Raw genomic sequence first — 24409 nt, forward strand, 5'->3', positions numbered from 1 at the left:
CAATGTCCATTTCTCAACTTCTACTACCTGTACACTTATCATACTATAATTCTGACAATGTCTGTCCATAATAATATGGATATATTATTAGTGAATTAAAAATGCAAAAACACCCATGGCGCAGTAACCCCCCCCCCCCCCCCCCCAAGGGTTAGTAAGTACAATAAGTCAACACAGACGGACAGAAAGACAGACGCAGATTCTGCTCTGTCTGTCACTACCTCCACTGTTTGCTCAAAGGCAGCATGATGCCTGATTTATACTCTGTTGCACGCCGGAAACCTTCTGTGTTGTTTGTAAATGAATGCCCTACTTGATCATACCACAGCGTCAAACAAAATAATAAAAGTAGCAGATCAAGATGGTAGATCTGCTACTTTTGCAATATTTTTGAGGGCCCCTCCTATGTCCAGCTTTGAGGGTCTGTGTTAACACAAACATTGAAGACAAAAGTGTGTAAACACAAAGCCAGAATGAGATGATGTATGATGACGTATGATGATAAGAGCGCCCCTCACTTCACATGGGTGTGATTTAAAAAAAAATAACCCTGAAAATTATCCACCAATATAGGCGACTACTTAAACTCTATACTTGGTCCACGGCTCCCCCCCCCCCCCCTTTTGCCCCTATTTTTGCCAAATGTTTACGAGAATATGGAAGCTAGGGTTCATGTGTTTGATGGATGGAAAGAGGGTAAGAAAGAGGGAGAGAGCCAAGAGGTATCTTGTGTCTGTGTGTGTGTGTGAGATAGTGTGTGTGAGAGAGAGAGAGAGAGAGAGAGAGAGATGGGGGGCAATTAGTGTAAAGTGTAAAATGCAGTGAGATCCCCTCGACCCCTGGCTAACCTAATGGAGATTATCCCCGACACACACACACACACACACACACACACACACACACACACACACACACACACACACACACACACACACACACACACACACACACACACACACACACACACACACACACACACACACACACACACACACACACACACACACACACACACACACACACACACACACACACACACCTCTTTAGTGTATGCTAATGACACTGGGTGAAACAGCTGGGTGTGGATCGTGTTGAGAGGCAGTGAAAGAACAGCTTAGTGCTAATACCATTATTCAGCTGATTGAGAGAGAGAGAAAGAAAGAAAGAAAGAGAGAGAGAGAGAGAGAGAGAGACTTAAGGCTAATGCCATTATTCACACCTGGTGCCAACTGAAAGGGCCATTACAGGGATGCAGCGAAGGGGAAACCTCCTGAAAGTCCCTCTCCCCACCGTTGGAACACACACATGGCTAATTGTACTAGCAAATACTGATAGAGAAATCACCAGTGTACAGGACAGGAGTCATACACAGGTAGATTAGTCCAATGGTTCTCTCAAATGGCCACCCCTAAAGATACCCAGAGAGTCCTGGAATCCACTTTGAGGAGCACGATTAGTCTACTATACCAGCCATTTGGACAGACCCACTCAAGGGTCACTGCTCTTACAAAAAGCCTTTTTGGTGAGTAAAATAGTGCAAAGGGCTAATGGATATTTGAACAATGCTACCCAGTTCCCAAATCAATAGTAAAAGAAAACAAGCCATACCTCTCTGTCAACAATTAAAAAAAACATCTCTGTATCCCTAGAAGTAAGGCTAAATAGTATTGGGGAAAAAGGCATTGTGATTGTGACTCCGATTTGTTTTGCCTTTTGTCACATGTATGAAATATACTGTATATAAAAAAGCCTACACAAAAAAATGCAGCTATAACTTCCATTAGCTCCCAAGGAATATACAATATGACTTTAGCAATGATTAGTGTAAATTTTAGAGGATACCTGATGCGTTGTGCATGCAGAGCATCACTGCAAGAAGTCAACCACTTCAACAGCAGCTTCCCAATTCTGGGGGGAACATTCGCCAGAAAAACTACAAGCTCACAAAGTGTTGCAATGTGACGCGTTGTGAGCTTGTAGATCGGCTATTGCTGGCGAAGAGATTTGGTGTAGACGGAAAAAAGCCAGTCAGTATCTCTAAGACTACTAGAGGGTTTAAGTGGTTAAAGCAGACATGCCATTTATCAGATGGAGTAGACAAAAAATATGAATAATTGTACATTCCTAGCTTTCATTTTTCTTGAAAGCAGTAAATGTTTGTGATGTGAAGTCATATGATCTGGGCTTAATTTGCCTTAACATCACATCCTATTGCACACACACACACACACACACACACACACACACACACACACACACACACACACACACACACACACACACACACACACACACACACACACACACACACACACACACACACACACACACACACACACACACACACACACACACAATTACACATTTTGTCACAATAACGATTCTACATAAATGTGTTTTTTCCCCAGACAAGTTGTCTATTTGACAAACTCTCAAATGACATCGTAGAAAAAAGATGACTACAATCAATGTTACACAGTATGACTAACTGATAACACCTGACAACTAAGGCCTGGTAAAAATGAAGCCACAGACAAAATGGCGGAGGTTTCCTTCAACACAGTGACATGACGTGGCTTTCTTTCTTTGAGAGGATGAACTTGTTGCTTGCACATGGGCGGCCGTAGGCAAGATGATACATCCCTCCAAATGGCCAATCAACAAGCTCCCATGATGAAATCTTTTGAAAAAATGTGGAAACTTGTGTGAAAAATGTTTATATATTTTCTAATTATTATTATTATTATTAATCTGCAGCTATAATGACAAGCCCCAAATAGGGACGCCAGGTTGAAAGTGCTGGATTTTGAACAGGCGAGACCAAACACATTGAAGATAATAGTCTAGACCAGAGAATGTAATCTCAGAGGATTCTTTCAGGCAAGCACAGTCATGCTATCACAATGACACAGTAGTAAACACAACCGTAATGAAAGACAAAACACAGGGATGTTTAGCTAGGACTCTGATACAGACAGAGAGAGATGTGTGCCTGTGTGTGCCTGTGTTTGTGTGTCTGTGTGTGTGTGTGTGTGTGTGTGTGTGTGCGTGTGCGTATGTGTGTGTGTGTGTGTGTGTGTGAGAAAGAGAGCGAAAGGGGTGTGCGCGCTAGACAGCTGCCGAAGGTGTAGAGTTAGGTGTGCTAGGTGTGTGTTTACATTTCCCAACAGTGAGGTGTCCATTAAATCATCACCAAGTTATGCTGCTCTATTGTGAAAGTGGACGGTATCACCTTCTGCTTCTAGACAATAACACGGGGGAGGCATTGTGAAACTCTACACGCTCCTCTCGTGTTCCCATTCCCTTTTATTGCCGTGTGACGCTTCACTTTGAACGTCCCCGCTTCTGTTCCATTGTCGCCCGTTGACCCGTATTGTCGCGAGGGTATAAAACGAGTGCTCTTGGGAGACTCGGCTATTGAACGGCTCTTCCTTTGATTCTCGTTTACTATGAAGTGGTTAACGGGAACTTAAGCATCCTTTTCTAGGGGCCAGGAATGGTGAGCTAGAAAAGAAAACAACTTCAACAACTTCTCGTCCTCTCTCCTCCCTCCCTCTCGCCTCTCCACTCCTCGTGAGCGACTTAACATAAAGCTATAGGTCCTGACCTCTGGCCTACGGACACAAGGCGGACTGAGGTTGGCCCGAGTTTAAGTCTCGCCTGTGGACGTATTTACTCAATTACCAGAGAGGGAAGAAAAGTAAATACATAAAGAGATGCACTCCTACTGCTTGCAGTCAAAATGCACACTCCAGTGAACTGGATGGGATAATCACGTTCCTGTGCAAGTATATCACATATATCTGTGCTAAGGGACAAAAATTGGTTGTCCCACACAAGCAGTGTGTGACTGTGAACCAAGATCAATTTGGACTTTACTTGTCAGCCATGTTATCTATTATAACATTAGAGAACTTGTACCCAACACATGGCAAGAAACCCAAAGCCACAACAGCTACGTCGCTATTGCAACACCCACAACACCATCTTTTTTTTTTTTCTTATAATTTTTATCCCACGATTTTGTAACCCATTTTTCACCCCTGTGTCAATTATCTAATGTGATCCTGGGCTCTACACACCCTCCGCCAACCTGTGGAGAGCAACGGACTTGAACTCATGCTTCCTTCATGCCTGAGTGTCCAAGTTGCTCCTTTACACCTGACAGGGGGGAGTTTCCCTGGTTGGACGTAGCGCGTGGAAGGAACACGTTATTCCAACCAGTTCCTTTCCCCTCCATCAGGCGCCCCGGCTGGCTCAGTTTAGAGACCAGGATTACTGCATGTTTTTGTGAGGGTACCTACCCTAGGGGACACGGGGAGAACATGCAAACTCCACACAGAAAGGCCCTTTCGCCAACCCCGCCTTCGGGTATGGGCACTGATGACGCGGAGGAGGAAACACGCCGCCAGCGCCCACAGCGTCCCGAGCGGGAATCGAACCCAGGACCTTCTAGCTGTGAGGCGACAGCACTACCAACTGTGCCACCGTGCCACCGTGCCCCCGTAACCCACAACACCATCTTACACACTACACCCACACACACGGCAGTGACGTCACACACTTACCTTCGCAGTGTTGCAACGCTATCTCCTCCTATCGCGCCGAACGCCAAAACTCGACACCACCCGCCAAACACTGGCACTGGCACTGCCATCAAAAATGCCTCCCGTCCACACTCACGCCGCCAATGCATTTGTTTACTACAAACATTATCGCCCGAAGCACCCACACCCCCGGAACACTGTTGCCCTTTCACCACGCTAAATTCGCCAGGTCTATGCAAGTGAGCACAAAAATGTGAGAAAATTCATTCACAAGCCCACAAATGCCATTCAAAAATGCCATTCAACACACACTACGACTCGCTTACAATTCGCGAAAAGTATTGCATTGTGTGTTTGAGCTGACAGGCCCTTTTTGATGTCAATCAATCAAGTCATCTCAGGTCATCTCAAGCGGCAGATGCAAAAATCGTTTTTTATATTAAAATTATATATATTTTTAGGGCCATGTCATGTGGTCTAACTGCAAAGCCATTGTGATCTATACTGGTAGATCCTGATCTACCTTTTGGGCACCGCTTAACGTCAGATCAGCGGTTTTGTCGGCCAGCGCCAAAAATGCTCCCGACAGCATAATCGGAACAAATACCGGGCAGTGTGTATGAGCCATAACGTGTTGACTACACTACACTACACTAATAAGGACACATAATAATAACTAATAACCCATCCGTTACTACATGTGGAGTCAACTCCCGCAATTTCCTTCTTCCCATAGTGCGCGGCAAAGTAACTCTGGGATGAGCGGCCGCAAAGCGGCCGCGAAATTCTAGTGATCAACATAGCTTTCTGCGGTTAACCTGTTAACTTTGTTTTCCAAAAATAGCTAATCTACAAGCTCACTTGTAGCTTGTCGATCTGCTATCTGCTTGTAGTGTGCCTGTAGATAGCGTGCCTATTCTATTTTATTTTTCTTCTTTTTTATCCCAGGTTTTTATCACCCAGTGTATTGTCTAGTGTAATCTCTCTCTGTTAATCTGAGGAGAGCGAAGGACTGACCTCATGCTGTGGGGGAGACCTCATACAGTGGGGAGTTTCCCCGGTTCGGACGATAGCGTGCCTATTCTGGGGTTCATATGGTTAAAAGACCAAACTGGTGGTCTTGCATGATTGTTACTGGTATAATTGTCATTACTGTCACCAGTTTGTTTGATTTCCCAGGAAGCAACTGCAATCCATACATTTTTACTACTGTATTAAAATCACCTTGCAGAGATTGGAAATTGAGATAGGTCATTCAACACATCAAACCTTTTCGAATTTGTTGTCAAAGTTACGTCATTGTTGGGGCACCGATAGGCACATACCACCTAGGCTTTGATGCCGTGTACAACGCCCAAGCCCAGCGGCGGATTTGCTGCATGTCACTCCCCAACTCTGTCCTGTTTCCTGTCTCCTGTCTCTCTCAAATTAATCAAGAAGTGACGTCATTGCTGCATTTTAATGCAGCAATGTGTAGATTGATTAGAAAAGTATTTTGTTTAGTTGTACTTTACCTGTAATAATTCAGAAACATAGCAACACCTTAGAGAAAATGTAAACAAACGCAAGTGTGAAAATAAAGCTGTTGACAGGGAATTGGTCTATGTTTATGTACGGTAACGAGCTGAAGCTGTGAATAGACAAGAACAGAACAGACATGATGAGAGCCATGGTATTACATTCCTCCTCTCCTTCACTGTTTGTTGCTCTTTCTATTTTTCCATCTACCTTTCCACACATCTTCTACGTCAAACACACCAAACCAGGACCAAACAAGTTTCCCAGTTTTTTGTTCTATCAAGACGTTCTCCCTCTCAGACAAACACAAATACGGCATCTCTCTGTCTATCTCTTGTCCCCTTTTGCACCTAATGGCAAGTGGTCTACATTTCTAAGTGCTTTACAATGTGTGTTACATCATTCACACACAGCAAGGGATCCATGCAGGTTACAGTACCACACTCCTCGGGAGCAGTTAGGGGCTCGGTAGTGTCTTGCTCAAGGACACTTCAACTCAAGGCCAGGAGGGGCCGGGAATCGATCCAGGAACCAGCGTTCCAGACGGCCACTCTACCTCCTGAGCAGCCCTCTGAGAAACAGGGGTCAGCAGGCTATCTTTCTGACCTATATAAGACACTGTTAGATAATACTGGTCTAGCAGTGTGGCACGCAAACCCATATAATGATGTATTATATAAGCTACTGTACATTGTTCTAGGCTAATCGTTCATGTGTGCAACTAAGATATTAACCACATGAATCCTATAGCGTCCCTCTTCTAGTTAGGTCATAACATTCAGCAAAAGAAGAAAAACAGGTGCACAAGCCCACAACACATCGAAACGCAAGGTGATGTGAACTTGTAGATCAACTAGATTCACCAAAGAAATTTGGTGTACGGGGGATAAAAGGCGGACACAAGTAAAGACCCATGGGGGGACCGCAATCAAGTATGGTATATACTGTAGGACTGTAGGACAATTAACTAACTAATCTGTTCAACTGTTTGGGTATTTGGCATGATTGATTTGTATGAACATTGCCTGGCTGATCATACTACAGCGTCACACAAAAGCATCAAGTAGTAGCAGATCTGCAAACTCAAAATGTGGCGTGCCGTGCGATGCAACAGGTTTTGAGTAGTTTGTAGATCTGCTATTTTAGATATTTTTGGATTTGGAAAGTAACAGTTTTGGACACAATTATGAGGTTTCCACCCGACAGAAACCATTTCTAAAATACTTCGTAGTAGTTGTACTAGTTGCCAGGGATTGCATTCCCCCCCCCCCCCTCCGAATGGAGCCTAAATATCCAGGGATTGCATTTCCCCCCCTCCTCCGAATGGAGCCGAAATATCCTTTATATCACAGGGACTGCATTTCCCCCCCTCCTCCGAATGGAGCCTAAATATCCTTTATATCACAGGGATTGCATTTCCCCCCCTCCTCCGAATGGAGCCTAAATATCCTTTATATCACAGGGATTGCATTTCCCCCCCTCCTCCGAATGGAGCCGAAATATCCTTTGCATTGCATTTCCCCCCCTCCTCCGAATGGAGCCTAAATATCCTTTATATCACAGGGATTGCATTTCCCCCCCTCCGAATGGAGCCGAAATATCCTTTATATCACAGGGATTGCATTTCCCCCCCTCCTCCGAATGGAGCCGAAATATCCTTTGCATTGCATTTCCCCCCCTCCTCCGAATGGAGCCTAAATATCCTTTATATCACAGGGATTGCATTTCCCCCCCTCCGAATGGAGCCGAAATATCCTTTATATCACAGGGACTGCATTTCCCCCCCTCCTCCGAATGGAGCCTAAATATCCTTTATATCACAGGGATTGCATTTCCCCCCCTCCTCCGAATGGAGCCGAAATATCCTTTGCATTGCATTTCCCCCCCTCCTCCGAATGGAGCCTAAATATCCTTTATATCACAGGGATTGCATTTCCCCCCCTCCGAATGGAGCCGAAATATCCTTTATATCACAGGGATTGCATTTCCCCCCCTCCTCCGAATGGAGCCGAAATATCCTTTGCATTGCATTTCCCCCCCTCCTCCGAATGGAGCCTAAATATCCTTTATATCACAGGGATTGCATTTCTCCCCCTCCGAATGGAGCCGAAATATCCTTTATATCACAGGGATTGCATTTCCCCCCCTCCGAATGGAGCCTAAATATCCTTTTTGGAAGGAAACTCTCGTTGGATGAACTCCATGTAACCTAAACCTGTTGATGGCTCACAACCTCTTTCTACCCAAGGCTAAGATTAACAGGTCAAACAGCAGTAAATAGAAGCTGTGTAGGGATTTTCTGTCTCTCTCAACAGAGCATTGTCAAATCGATTGTGATAACAAACGTCACAGGAAAACAAGCCCTACAGCTGCACAAAAAAGAAAAGGACCCAATATTCCACAGAGTAACAAGGGCTGCTATTTGACCAGCGGCCACTGACTGCATGCACTATCGTCACTGTCGGGCCAAACACCTTTTATCTCCATATTTTATTTTCATAAATGAATGCCCTACCTTGTCGTACAATAGTGTTGACCTAAAATAGACGACCTACAAGCGCATGAGCTTGTAGATGGCTAGTTTTGAAAGTGAAAGTTTATAAATTAGTCTTAAAAATGTCTTTTATATATATATTTAGCCAATGAAAAGAGCTTGTGACTAAATACCAACTACACTGGATCCATCGGAACACAGGTTATTATTTCCCATAACATTATTATTTATTTTTACATACAAGTTTTCCACCATCGACAGCGACAATATCTATGGAACATACTGGACTAAATACTTGAGTGTGGTCACCTTCACATGACCTGGGCCTGGATGCCGGGCCGTGCCTCTACCTCAGGGTCAGATTAACGGGTCAGTATACAGACAGGCTACATTATGAACTTAAAAACCCACAGCAACACTTCACATACCACTCCCATCCACTGCACAGAGTGTGTATGCACATGCGAGAGGGGAAGAAGAGATTTGCCATTCCATGGGTGCGTAAGTAGAGGAGCCAATAGTAGCACACACCCACTCTTTAAACACACCTTAGAGGCTCTTATGCAGAACTTTGGGAGCAGGTGAACTTTAGGACAGGGAGAAAAAAGGTGAACGCCCGGGAGGGCAAATAATAAGGTGGAGACTGGCAAGAGATGAGCTATTAAAATACACAAGGCATGGAATGTGACGCAGGATGGGAGTGAAATACCTAAATTAGGACAGGGGAGACGACGTTTATAATGAAAGAAAAGTGTTCATTCCTCGGGGCTCAAAGAACAATGCGGATGAGAGGCGGAACAGGTCAAATAAAAAGAGCGGAAAAGAGGCGAGTGTACCAGGGGAGCTAAAGGAGAGAGTTCAGTTCAAAGGTATGGTGGAGATGATTGATTGATCAACAGAAAATATATATTAAATGAATGCAATCGAATAATCAGTTTAGTTAGGTACCATGTAAACCTTTCTCTCTCTGTGTGTGTGTGTGTGTGTGTGTGTGTGTGTGTGTGTGTGTGTGTGTGTGTTATTTAGCAATTAGCCATGGCCTGTCACAAGCATTACAAAACAAAATGAGTGTTTTTTGACTGCTGGTTAAAAATGTTCAGTGGTTCAGGGGGGTTTACCTGTCTCAGGTCGATGAAGGCCAGCTGTAACGTGTCTCCTTGGAACCCGGGGACTGGCTCTGAGCTGGCAAACACTGAGGGAGGAAATTAAAACAACAAGCGTTGCGTTAGAAGTCATTTCCACCTGTCTGTTAAGCTGTGAGTCACAAGAAGCCAGAATGGGACGAAGCACCCGTTACCACTGGCTCCATACATGATGATCTGCTACTACTACAGAAGTATGATCAAGTAGGGCGTTCATTTACGAAGAAAAAGTTCAAATCTTGGGGTGGTCCAGGTGCATGCCACATATACTGTAGGCTTTGGCCTGACAGCGCATTGCATGTTCGAGTCCTGTTCACGACGAGCTTTGCTGCATGCCTCTCCCCTTCTCTCTCTCCCTCTTTCCTCAGTTTCCTGTCTATCTTCACTTGATCAATAAAGGCAGAAAATCCAAAAAACTAATCTTTAACAAATAAAAATAAATAAAGCTCAAATCTGGAGATAAGTGGTTTCTACCTGACAGCGACACTGTATAGGCGGATGTGTGTCTGTACAGCAGTACCAGAAGCGCAGAGAAGCTGGAAGTACATTCACTAAAAATGCTGGGACAACACTCCACACATCCCAAACTCTTCTCCCTTCTGGCTCCAAAACTAAGGAATGCGCCATTGCAATCAGAACTGCAGACTCACTCCCTATCTTCCCGGTAGATCTGGTCATAATGCTCAATTTATGTACCGGTAATTTAGATAGCATTTTATGTAGACATAGCACTCTATAGTGTATACGCATAATTTCATTATATAGATATTCAACTGATTCTTGATGACTATTTTTACATTTATTTGATGTGTTACCATGTTTTGTTCTTGCTTACTGTAAAGGCCTCGACAGAGTCCGTTTTGCCTTGCGTAGCGGTGAGTCCAAACACACAAAAAATACGCAACCGTTTTTACTTCCAAATCCAAATAGCCTGCGATCTCGCCCCAGCTGTTTCGCGTTACTATTTTTATGCTCCGGGTTCGTGCAGTCATAAAGCCAAGGATAATCACGGACTAATTTGCAAAGCTGTGCTTCAAACGATGACGTCATGTTGGCGTCCAGTGAAACAATGTGATGTAGCCATGCCTGTTCTTGTTTACAACTGAAGCCGGACGTGGCTTCCCTCTTGCTTTGGGGGTGGGGCGGGGGTAGGAGCAGAGGAGGAAAAAAAACAAACATTGCTCTCTGCTGCCAAAGGTCGCCTGGGGTACTTTTGCTCTGCTTGCGCTGTGTTGGATTGGGGTTCGCTCCTAGGCTGACGGATGACACAAGGGAGCTGACGCAAGGGGAGTCATTTCTCTCACCCTCCATTGCGTAGTGCATATATCTCAAACTCAAGGCCCGGGGGCTAAATCAGGCCCGTGAATGAATTATCTTTGGCCCGCGGGATGATATTTAATTAGTATTAGAACTGGCCCTCTGGTATACTGCACGGACCACCATAATACTACAAGTCCCACAATGCACTGCGAGTGCATTGTCACGTATCGAGGGCCCGCAAGCGCAGGCATGCGTCTTCTCTTCACTATTGATCAGCAGTGAAAGTATATCACTTGTGGTCAATTTTCAGCTACCCCTCTCCCCAAAAATGTGTTGAAACACAGTCCGGCCCTCGACTTGTACAAATGTCTTTATTTTGGCCCACTGTGTATTTGAGTTTGACATCCCTGGCCTAGTGCTTCTTGTGCTTCTTCCCAGACCCTGTGTAGCGTTGTCAGTCAACATGGAGACATTGGGCCAGCAATGCAGACACCAGGTCAAAAGTTAAGATGAGGTTAGGTTAAGATGATGCTTTTTAGGGATGCACCGAAAATTCGGCCACCGAAGATATTCGGCCGAAAATGGCTAAAAATGTATTTTCGGCCTATTCGGTTTCGGCTCAAATAGGCCGAAAATATATCACCGAATAGTCAAAACACCGGGTCGGTATAAACACAACACGCGATTGTCTTGAACGTAACCAGAGCGCTCCGCATCTGCCTCTCTCTCTCTCCCAACTTCAGTCTCCCCCCCCCCCCCCCCCCCCCCACACACACACACACACAGCGTCAAGTTGCTCTGTGCTGTGGCTGCGATGCGCTCCGCGAAATCTGCGAGCTCTTCAACAGGTCCCAAAACATGGTATTTGTGAGCACCGCCACTGTCTATTCTTTTGTCGTAGGCTATGACAAAAAATGCTCCCCAATGTCTGAATCTGTGAGTTTGCAGGCAGGCTACGACGAACACTAGCAGTAGCTTGCTCGTTAGCTCCTCAAATCTGTTCCACCTGTGTGTAATCTCAGCAGCGCATTGAAGTGGGCACAGGCAGGGCAAAAGCAGAAGCAGAACGTCCGTGAACGTTTTGCTTAACAATGATCAGTTGTTCAGTGCTGTTTAACTTTGGCAATATGTGATACTAGAGCCTAGAGAACATGCTAATATGGCTGCTAAATAAGAACGTTTTCCCCTATCAGCTAGCATGCTATTGTGTGTGTGTGTGTGTGTGTGTGTGTGTGTGTGTGTGTGTGTGTGTGTGTTTGTGCGTGCGTGTGCGTGCCCACACACTGTGTAGGACAGTGGTTCTCATAGTGGGAGTTCCAGCTAAATTATAGATAGTTAGGAAGTAAGCCAAGTGGGGCCGGTCTGTAACAGAGTGCAAAAATGGAACCAAATACACTCTCAAAATTTACATTGATTTTTACAATAGAAATAAAAATAAATTGGGGTCCCAGAGATAGAAATGGGAAGAAAGACAGTCAGCTATACACAGTCAACATTACAGATTACAGTATCATTACAAGTACAAGGAATGGCAATGAAATCAAATTGTATTAAAAAGGGGGTAAAATATTAATTTTGAAGGAGTATTAATTTTTATTGTCTTTATTGTTAGTTACAACATGCCTACAATAACTTGAAGCATTTTTTTAAAGGTAATTGCAAAAAGGTGCCATAATCCGATTAATCGTTTAAATAATCGCCCGATGAATCGATTATGAAAATCCATAATCATGTCTTTTGCCATAATCAGGTAGCTTTACAACAAAGCTGTATTGGGCTATTCGGTATTCGGTTTTCGGCCAACTGTTTCCTATATTCGGTATTCGGTTTCGGCCAAGAATTTCCCTTTCGGTGCATCCCTAATGCTTTTAATATTAACTCTGAAACCTTTTCCATCAGACCCTTTTCCCTCTACACTGACATTAGTCCCACTTAAAATTTAGCTGGATGTTTGCGTATTATGACATGCCCAGAAGAGGGACGTTAAGTTAGAGATGTCCCGATACTGTATCGGATCGGCTATTATTTATCATATCGGTATCGGTGAATATGCCAGTCTAACCACCGATCCGAAACAGGGGTAAGGGTTTGACACTATGGCAGGTAAATATAATGTTGGGACATGTGGAGTTTGCTTTGGAGTTGCCCAAACTGCAAGTGCATCACATCACATCCATTTGAGTGAGGAGTCTGCTAGAAACACAACACCAGATATATAGCTAGATAGCTATAAACACAACATGAGATCATGACACTGGTATCTGTATTCGGTATCAGTATCGGCTAACACAGAAATTGTGGTATCGGGAAGCGAAAAAAGTGGACATCCCTAGTTGAAGTGGTTAACATTTGCTGGTAAGCAATATTAACTACAGCGAAAATTAACCTGTAGAACTGGGGTCATGATTATCATAAAAACAAACGTGTGTGTTGACCACAAAACCTCAATCTATTGTCTTGAGCCATGCCTTTCACAGCAACCATGGAAAGTCAATGGATTCCCTGAAGTCAAAGCAACAGTGAGAGGATAAGACAGTCCCTAGCGCTTTGCAGGAATTCACTAGTGTCAATATCACAATGGAAGCCAGGAGAACAGAATGGACACATGATATTGCCTTGTTGTGACATTCATGTTGTTCCCTAGAACACTGAACTCGGCACTGAACTTTGGCTGACCCGTATTTATACACACAGTACTGTATATATGGCTTCTGCCTGAGGGGCTTCTAGGTCACATGTATGACATACTGTATACACACCTGCACTGCACGCAAACAAATCGCACACGCAGGCACGCACACACACACACACACACACGCACACAGACAGACACACGCACACGCACACACTGTCCAACAGGACACCTGTCTCTCTCCTATAGACAGTATAGAGCCCCCTGAAGCCACAACTGAATACACAGGGCTACACAGGGCAGGCATTTGGAAATGTGCCTCTAAACACAAAGATGTACATTTGTGTGGGCATTCCGTTTGCATGATGAACTGGTGCTTAGTGAACACTGTTGCAGACCCAGCTCCATTCCCATGCACTGCCTATAGTCCCGCCAATAGCCCACTGCATCTCTCTCTCTCCTGTAGGCAGTCTGCACTGCACTGCGCCCAGAATCCACTCCCCAACACACACGCATGCACACATGCACGCACGCACGCCCTTCCATCTGTGCTGCTCTCCTGTGATGGCAAAGGGGAGTGATAACAGTGATGTGGCCAGTTGCGCATATGCACCCTGCTGCCTCTCACTCTGCCCTGTACGTTGCAGGCTGAACACAGTATGGTGGTACAGTCAGCAACTCAGCACAACGTGCACCAGCAAACAGTACCATATCAGCTGGTTCAGGTTTTCATTTGATATCCAGTCTACATTTTGGGGGTTCTTGAAGTCTGAGAACCACTGGCTTAAAGCAGGCGACAACATGTCAAAGCCACCTTTGTCAGGCAGGCCACTCAAGACTCCTCAACTCCTGTGTGTCTCTCTCCTCCTCCTCAGAGAACTCCTCTCTCTCCATTAACCTCCAGTCTATGTGACCCCAGACAATAGCCAGGGCCAAAACAATAACATTATCAAAACATCATTATGAGACTTTGTTCACACACGGATTAAAGTCTTTGGACTGGCGCTTGTCCTTGAGCACTAAAGACAACACGGAGCTCTCTGCTTCGAGCCCACTGTCCATTAGGCCGAGAGGGCCAGTCTGTCTGTCACCACAGCTTTTTACATACCAGCACAGGTTCATGCAAGAGTCACTGTCTGACACCATGTCACACGACATGTTAAACACAACATGGGGTCACTTCAAAGACTGAAGACTGTGTGTGTGTGACTGTGGGTGTTTGTGAGGGAGAGAATGTGATTGTGTGCTTATGTGTATGAATGCCCCTTCAATAATTTAAGTTATATTTTTACAGTAAAAACATTTACATGGTTAGTAGCAATGGTAACACTAAGTGGTATACCCAGAGAATCCAGCACTGGCTTTTCAGTGAGCTGGTGAATTTAAACACATTCTGATAACTTTGGTGATTTTCTCCATTAAAGGTCTGGAACTGTATTTGGATGTACAGATGAAGAACAAAAGGCTTTGATGCTTGGAATGGTTGAAGTGAAGAAAATAATTGGACTGGAAATCACCCTCTCCTCCTTGCTTCAAGAAATGGCTTAATGAAATGACTGTAATCATACAGATCAGGGTTTCCTGCACAATGTTGTTGGCATGGCGCTGCGCCATGCTTGAAATAAATCGCGCCATGCCAAGCTGCAAAGGGGGCTAGTGAATCATGGTGTGTGTGATACGAAATGTCCAGTACCTCCCCAGTGCCTCCCCAAGTGCCACCCCAGTGTCTGCCCTGCAGTGTCTACCCAGTGCCTCCCCAGTGTCCGCCAAGTGCCTCCCCAGTGTCTGCCCAGTGGCTCCCCAGTACCTCCCCAGTGTCCCCCTGAGTGGCTCCCCAGTGTCCCCTGAGTGCCTCCCCAGTGTCCCCCTGAGTGCCTCCCCAGTGTCCCCCTGAGTGCCTCCCCAATGTCTCCCCAGTGGCTGCAGTTTCTCCCCAGTGTCTCCCCAGTGTATCCCCAGTGCCTCCCAGTATCCCCCTGAGTGCCTCCCCAGTGTCTCCCCAGCGCCTCCCCAGTGTCTCCCTGAGTGTCTCCCCAGTGTCTCCCCAGTGCCTCCCCAGTGCCTCCCCAGTGTCACCTCAGTGCCTCCCCAGTGTCCCCCTGAGTGCCTCCCCAGTGCCTCCAATAGCAATACATGAGCAATAAATTAATCGTAATGTATTAATCAAATTAATTAATTAATCAAATTAATTAATTAATTAATCAAAATTTTCGACGCGCGGCCTTAGGCCGCGCGCCAGAAGCCCCCCCCGTGCCCAGCACCATGCCAAAGCTTTTTCCTGCAGGAAACACTGCAGATGAAGAGAATCAGATCTCACAAGACATTCACAAAGATATGGACTCCCTTCACAGACCACCTAAATTAAGAATCTCTGTTGTTTCAGGCCAGAAGACGTCAATTAAAAAAAAGGGAAAAAAGAAGAAAAGGTCTATATATATATATCAATGCTGGGCCGTTATCGGCGTTAACGTGCTGCGTTAACGCGAGAATATTATCGCGCGTCAAAAAAATTATCGCCATTAATCTATTCTCAAAGTTGGGTCTGGGAGCTGGGTCTGCATTGACTGCATAAAGCGAGCAAACTAGGAATTTCACTTTGATAGTTTTACCTGGCGGAATTACTCTGTGGGAGGGAGAAGTCCTAACCTAACAGGGACAAGGTGAAATAAATTACTCGAGAGCGGGGCGGTAACAAATCCTAACCTAACCGGACACGGGTGAAATTAATGAACAGTGCGGCGTGCCACATCAAACGTCAGCATGCAGGACTCTGTGAACCCGGGTTTGCTTCAGGGGAAATTTCTTTACAAGAAGCTTCCCAATGGAAACCTCGACAAGAACAAGGTGGTTTGCACCCTGTGCAAAGCAGAAATGGCTTACTGTAGGAGTTCTTCAAGTCTGAAGTATCACCTAACGCACAAGCATCCCTTTGCGTTGGTTGATGATAGCGAAGCTGCCGGCGGGCCAAGCACTAATATGGCTCCGGGGAAAAGTGTTCGTCAAACTACAATGTTGGAGTGCAACCGTGGCAAGCCCGTCAGCCCAACTCTATCAGCCAAGCTAACTAACCTCCTAGCTCAGTGGATTGCCATCAACTGCCGGCCTATCAGTGTGGTTGAAGATGATGGGCTCGAGCTTCTTCTCCAGGCGGCCACAGGCGACCCATCTTACAAACTACCTGCGAGACGAACTATACTGAGAGGTACAAGGTAGAGCCCAGTGCCAGTTTAGATCAGTGTCCACTGAAGTGGTGGTCAGAGCACACTGCTGTTTATGGTAAGATGGCCCACATTGCCCAGAAGTACTTGGGGACTCCTGCCACAACTGTCCCATGCGAGAGACTGTTCTCTTTAGCAGGCCACATTGTACAGAAAAAAATATCTAGTTTGTCACCAGACAATGTGAACAAGCTGGTGTGTCTGAGTGACTGGTGGAAGAAGGAGAGGTAGAGGTTGGACTCAAATCATGTCACAAAGCTACTGACTGTAAACAGTTCTTCATCACCTCTAGGTTTACAGTTTAATTAATGTCATATCCCAGAAAAGGGGGTTGTTCTTGCACCCACTGTTTCAAATTGCCTGTATGGTAACGTGTTTATGGTTATTCGTGTTTAACTGAATAAACAATGTATAACACACGTACATCGTATTGAACATTATTATATTTTCATTACCAATTATGATAGGGCTCCTGGTCTAATGGGCCACGTGGCCCGTTCAAGGATTTACTTCTGGTCATTATTTAGGTAGCGCACACATATTTTCAATGCTTTCGGCAGAGTTCAAATGAGCCATTTTAATCTAGATTAATCTAGATTAACTCCAGAATTGCAGTGAGATTAATCTAGATTAAAAGAATTAATCTATGCCCACCACTAATATATATATATATATATATATAATTAATTAATTATATATATATACAAAAAAAGAATATTAGTTGCTGCGAGAGTGAGGTCTAGCCAACACCAACTCGGGATTCCTGGATCGCTGCCCTCCACAAATTCCTATCCAACATCAGGTTCTTGAGCTCTGCAGTGCTGTTAGCCAAGCTAACAACAAGACTATAACATAGTACTTCTTTTTGATATTCCTGTTTGTCTTGCACCTGGGCCATGGATGTGCGTGCACTACTTTCTTCATGAACTGACACACAGACAGAGAGGGAGGGAATGTGAGGAGACAGCAGAGAAAGGGGTGAACTACTAAGTCATCCACAGGTGTTCTGTGTAAGACAAGACCCAGAAAAGAACACTTTGTGATTCTCCTCACCTTCTCTCTCTCTCACACACACACACACACACACACACACACACACACACACACACACACACACACACACACACACACACATACGCATGCACGCACGCACGTCTGGCAGAATGGCCCTGTTCTGACCCTCATGTAGAGGAATTTCCAGGAACATGAGATCAAACCGTTCCGAACAGAACCCAACGTATGACCTTCTGCTAGAGATTCACACTTTAGTCTTGTTTGCCAAGATAGGGTTTTAAGGAACATACTATATACTCACACAAAACACACAAGCGTGCACGTGCTGCTCACACACCTGCACGCACTCTCACACACCTAGGAAGGTAACGCACACACAGGCACTCACACAGACACTCCTCTCACTCTAAGGCCAGGGAGAGTTTTTGCTGCGAGTGCAATCAATCATTTAGGATGTACAGCATGTCACCTCTGTATTATCATCCTTGCTATTCCAAAGGCAGGGGGGGGGGGTATGTTTTTTGCCCCTGTGTGTATGACTGTGCCTCACAATGAAGGTACTGCGCTGCTGTGTTGGTTCAAGTTGAATAAAGAAGGCGTCATAATTCATAACTACTCTTCTGTTGTTTGGTTGAAAAAATTACTTTACACTCTTAGAATTAAAGAGATATTTCACTTTCAAAAAATCATTTGGTCATTTTATCGTCCACTCAGGCTTATATGAACGCCCTAGACAGTTTTTAAGTTACTTAATTCAGTAATTAGATATTTGATGTTCATTTTAGCTGCCCCGCCACCTTCCTATAGAATACGTGAGGGGGAACCTCCTCCAGGAGGAGGCCGGAGAAGACTAAAACATAAGAAATTAATTATCAAAAATAGATGAAAACAGTAAATTAAAAAAACACGTATTAGAAGGACAATATCAGTCAACAGAAGAAAGGACGAGTGTTTTCGATGAATCTATCATGGTTAAAATGGAGATTGAAGTTATAGTGGTTTGTATAGGAAGGGGGCGGGGCAACTTAAACTGAATATCAAATATCTAATTACTGAATCAAGTAACTAACTTAAAAACTGTCGGGGGTGTTCACATAAGCCTGAGTAGACAATAAGTTATTTTTATTAGTTATTTTTTATTTTTTTATATGGTGAAAAAATAGAGATTTCTCATTGCAACACATTGTGAGCTTCTGGATGTACTATTATAGACTAGGGCTTCAGTGGTTAAATTAACACACTCTCTCCCACCTCCTCCCTCCCTCTCCATCTTCTACCTGTCACATCCATTTGCCCCAGTAAGAGAAGAAATGACATGAACCAAACTGGGTGAACTGCCTGCAAATCTTCAAACGGAGCAATGGCTGCCTGCCTGTCGTTCAACATCTTCCCTGTGTAAGAGGCCACTGTGTAATCTACAGTGGCAGCTCTAGCCTGCCCTGGATACTTGGTTTGTGTAAGGTGAGTGCTGGCTGACTGGGGAAGGTTTAACCTCTGTCAAATTCACTAAATGTGGGATGTGGATGACAGGCTGACTCAACACTTGTATGAGGGGAAAAGGGCGTTCCACCACCACTATGGAGGCCACACCCACCACAGGAGGTGTTAGCGAAATACAAGGAAGTGGGCTTCCTATGCCAGATGACTTCTGTGTGCTGACTGGAAGGATCCCAGCTAATTTTCGGGGAGGAAAAGCTAGGTCGCAGTACAGAGTACAGACAGACAGACAGACAGACAGACAGACAGACACAGACACAGACACACACACACACACACACACACACACACACACACACACACACACACACACACACACACACACACAAACACAAACACACACAAACACACACAAACACACACACACACACACACACACACACACACACACACACAAACACACATGAGTACTCACATTCACACTGTATGACGTCCAGGTTGAACTGCTGTATGGCCCCCATGCTGATCTGCTTGAGCTCTGTGTCCAACAACATCTGCATGAGGGACGTGGACAGATGCTTGCAGGCGGACATGCACGCCGTCTGGGCCACTTTACCCTGCAGGGAGAAGGACAGAGCAGGAGGGACGGATGGACCAATGGAGGACAGACAGAAACAGGAGGGGAGAGGAAGGGATGGACGTGGCGCAGGAATAAAATGGTTGAGGGAGGGAGAGAGAAAGAGAAAGGGGGGAGGGGGGTTGGGGTTAAGAGGAAAGAGGGGAGATGGGGTAGAAATATAGTGGGGGAAAACAATAAGAGGGGAGGAGAGATACATTGTTACACTGCACCTTCGTATCTGGGTCAACAACACAGTAAAAGGCCACAAACATATGCCAGTCAAAGCATCCAGCATACCATACCTGAACATCAGCCATTGAGTAGCCAGGCCTAGCCCATTTCACTTAACTTTCAGTTGGCCAATATGCATGATAGATCCTCACAAATACCAGTGGATATTAACGGTGGTTCATTATTTCACCTTATAAATTTGGATACACTCAATCAATCACGATGGAAAATACTTCGTTAATACTGAATCTTTCATGTCATATTCAATATATGGCCCAGCCTTATCTTTACTTTGAATATACCATACATTGTGCTGTGATTGCTAGTCAAATATAAATTAATTTGTTGCATTGTGACGAGTTGGGCCAGGAAAGCTCCATAAAGCATGTGAGAGGATTTATAATGCTATTATGCCCGAGGTCTGTGTCCTTTGCCAGATTATTGGAGAAACATTGAACACAGAGGGTCTGATACATGCAGGTAAGGCAGAATACAAAACTCACAAACAAACCTCCATTTAGTTCCATTTAGCATCACAATTGCTACCCCGAAATCAAACGTGGATTCTTAACATTTCAAATACCCGGACTGGACTGAGTTTGACCCGATGGTACTGTACGCAATCGTTGTCTTTGCAAGTGACGTCAAAAGTTAAAACTGAGCTCCACTCCGTGCGCTTGAAATGTGAAGAATGACTTTGAATGGGACTGTACGCTTGCAATTAGTGTTTGTTGTACAGAGAACCGGGTCAGCAAACCACCACTGTGACAACAACACTGAAACACATTCATGCAACACTTCTCCGCATCCAGGGATGACGTGGCTGAGCTAAGTTCATGGATCAGTCACAAGCAGCGCTCCGACTAACATGATGTTACTCTACAAATCACTTCTCTATCAAATCAAACAGGACTGAATGAGTGATTCCCTCTCTTATTGAAGAGATACTGTAGGTCACAAAACAAAGTCACTGATCCACTGCAAAGAGTTGAAGCCTCAGTGAGGATTCATACATGAAGATTACAGTGTGCATGAGTGCCTACAGTATGTGCATATATCTGATATAAATTACAAATCCTGATTCTGAGCTCCACAACATCCCTGGTGGTAACACTCAACTCCATGCTGACAACTGACTAGCAGACAGACAGCAGAGATACACTGAGCCGTATCAGTCTGAACTGACTACAAATGGCTCTGTCACTGTGGCAAGACTGCCTTGCAGCGGTTTGTCAAAGGGTTACTTTCACTTGGCGCCATTTCTGTCGACTGAGGGGAATCACTAGCAAAATCCACATCATTGAAAAGTCGGAGATGGACACTGATGTTGAGGGAAAGTAACAGACGCGATGAACCTGTGCGCCAAAGCTAATTCATGTAGATGGAGAATTGGAAGTCCCCGTAAGAAAAGGTAGCCGCCCCCGGCTAAACCATTTAAATGGGCAAAGGTTCAAATTCTTAAAAAGGGGTTAAGGTATGAGAAAGTGGAGATGAAACATCGCTGAAGATGTTTAAAAGCTACTAGACACACCCTGCCTTGGCCTCTATGCAAACGCACTAGTGAGGGGAGAGGAAAACCTAGCACGGCGAATTGAGGGAGATCTCCGAACATGCAGGTGTGGTAGAGGTCAGCAGGCTTGTTGTATAAGCCAAGGCGGGAGAGATGTGAAGCCGTCCAGAGGTCGTTGCTCCAACAACCTAAAGTGAACCTCCGGGAATATTTATAGACTTTGACAGAAATGATGACAATCAAAACGGACTTGAATCAGAATTCCTCACTCCATCCAGCTCAGTTGAGCCAATATGAAATATAGAAAAGAGGAGCCTCGACAAGCCCCAGATTCATCCCTGACTGACTGATTGACTGAATGTATGATTATCCTGAGGGGGTCGAGTGAACTTAGAGCACTGAATCAAAGGGAGCGCTTTACCCACAATGCAATCTCACACATTCCTGGGCCTGGTGCCATGCTCGTGGAGAGTTCCAAACTCAACAAAGCAGAGCTTATAGAGAGATAAAAAATTAAATAAAAATCCATCACAGGTTTAATTTAGAGATGCAGGTAATTGGGCCAATGTACGCAAAACAGAAAACTGTTGAGTAAGACATTGTTGTCCAAGTACATATTCAGAAAATAGTACCTAGACAAGTTAAGACATCAGCTTCTTTCAAAACTAATTCGGAAACACAATTTCTTAATGGGATTAGGAAGGCTTCTCTAGGATAACATTCAAGACTAGTCTAAAGACTCAAACCAATGTGTTAGGCAGATAATAAATGCCATTAAGATAATGAATATTAGGGCTCACCTACTACTACTAAGTACAGAGTGGGGGAAACCATGAAATCATCATTAGTAGCTAACTACTATGCAGGAACCGTGGCGGTGAATGTGATTATCTTTATACAAACAAACATGGCATTCTGCAGGTGGGTGGTCATGGTTCGGATTCCTAAAGGGCATGAAAGCATCAGCTAAATGCCTAATAATAAAATGCAGATGTGAACAGAAATGTGCATCACAACAAGGGGGTTAACCACAGGTGAAGTAAGAAGCAACAAGGCTGGAGTGTTGGAGCTTCCACAGTCAGACATGAGCATGCTGTTAACACCGCCCCCCATCGCTCTCTCTCCGTCTCTCGCTGTACTGCAGCAGTGCAGCGACGGCCAGGCAGGAGTACTTACCGACATCGACGCATGGTCATTGTTGTTATTCTGAGCAGAGACACCCCCAAACCAACCAAAAAACATGGGAGGAAAGAAGGGGACGGAAGGAAGGAAGGAAGGAGGAAGGAAGGAAGGAAGGAAGGGAGGGAGGGAGGGAAGAGGAGAAAAAAGTATGGTAACGATAAATGGACAAGAGGAGATAGATTTCAGAGATCGAGCATGCTTGGCAGGAGTCAAATTAATCAATGAAATCAAAGTGGCCGTAACTCATAAAATTAATCCATCAAAGCGGTATTCATCGCCGGGGTGGGGGTTACGAGACAGAGAGACGGGAGACATTCCTGAAAACTGTCGAAAGGAGCAGGAAGAAGCAGAGGACTCGTTGGGAACACAGACAGACAGGGAGAACTTGGAAATGGGGAACGAGCAGGCAAAGCAGATCATCCGACAGAAAAATAGAAATGAATTGAGGCTGTCGGGCAGCCCAGCCCAAAGCACATTCAGATGGATCCAATGACTGCACAGTAAATATAATGTATCAAATATACAGTGAGCGCCTTCAGACTTTGTTCTCATTTATAAGTGGTTTTTAAACCCTATGGTACCAGGCAAAAAAAGAGGCCTAAAGCAAAAGATGGTTTGTAATTAAATCACCCTCACAACTGCAATTATGGTGTAATTACTCCAGTAATGATCGTTCTATTGGTTTATAAAAACAGTAATCTCTGTAAAACTTTCTAAGTTCTAAAAACCTCTGATGTAACTTCTATCGGGTCTCACACTCGTAAATAATTGTTATGAGATTTTGTTTTTTATTTGAAGGCGTGTGTGAAAAAACCCACAAAGCTCATAAACAGCCTAAGCACTAATACGACACATACGTAAGCCACGGTAAGGCTTAACTTCAAATGAACACCACTTCAAATGGTCACATCACTTGCTGAACGCCGTACAATGGCAATAAAGTAGGATACATGCCAATTATTGCAACAGGGATAATAGAGTTTAGAGTTTTTTCTCTTCGTTTCCGTTAAAACATTCATCTGAATGGTGCTAATAGTTTCTATTGCTACTTTGTTTAGGGATGTTCACAGCAATACAAATGCAATGCGGGTATGGACTCGTGTAATATCAATTATGATTGTTGATGTTGTTTTGTTTTATCACTGCTAACTTCTATGGAGTGTAACGTGATAAGAGGCGAAAATTTGAATTGTGTAAATTTACATTTTCAGCCCAAGTCTCCCCCCCCTGTGAAATTCCAAGTGGTGAAAAATAACAATTTTCATTAACACCCACACACAAATATATATATATATATATATATATATATATATATATATATATATATATATTTCTGAAACAAAGACACCATTTAAAAAAACAGCACGTAAGGAGCACGTTTAAAGCGGACACAACCCCTCGCTGGGACGGCGATGCAGGACACAGTGAACAGCGGAGGTGGGGGTGGTTTGTGTGTGTGCGTGTGCGTGTGTGTGCGCGCGTGCACGTGCGTAGGGCTGTCACGATTTAGAAATTTAACTTTTACTCAAATAATTGCGATTAACAGCTTTGAGCCGTGTTGTGAGCTTGTAGATCGCCTAGTTTCACTACTTCTTATACATTTGT

At 44.5% G+C, this 24409-nt stretch overlaps 1 protein-coding gene across 6 annotated transcripts in view; it reads right to left on the minus strand.

The window, feature by feature from the left end:
* Positions 1-24409, minus strand: part of exoc6 (exocyst complex component 6) — an 80125-nt gene that overhangs the window by 7724 nt on the left and 47992 nt on the right. For 4 of the 6 annotated variants that reach the window (XR_014570553.1, XR_014570554.1, XM_083787028.1 and 1 more), the window contains exons 20-22: positions 22799-22828; positions 19738-19879; positions 9678-9751 (exon numbers count right to left, since the gene is read on the minus strand). Coding sequence is in view for 4 of the 6 variants with exons in the window: in XM_083787028.1 (XP_083643154.1) it covers positions 9678-9751; positions 19738-19879; positions 22799-22828 (246 nt within the window). In the remaining 2 variants the exon portion in view is untranslated. The remainder of the gene's footprint in view (positions 1-9677; positions 9752-19737; positions 19880-22798; positions 22829-24409) is intronic. The other 2 variants (XM_083787029.1, XM_083787031.1) reach the window with 1 other exon arrangement.

The sequence above is a fragment of the Protomyctophum parallelum genome, assembly GCF_964188405.1.
Source record: "Protomyctophum parallelum genome assembly, chromosome: 17".
NCBI lineage: Eukaryota > Metazoa > Chordata > Actinopteri > Myctophiformes > Myctophidae > Protomyctophum > Protomyctophum parallelum.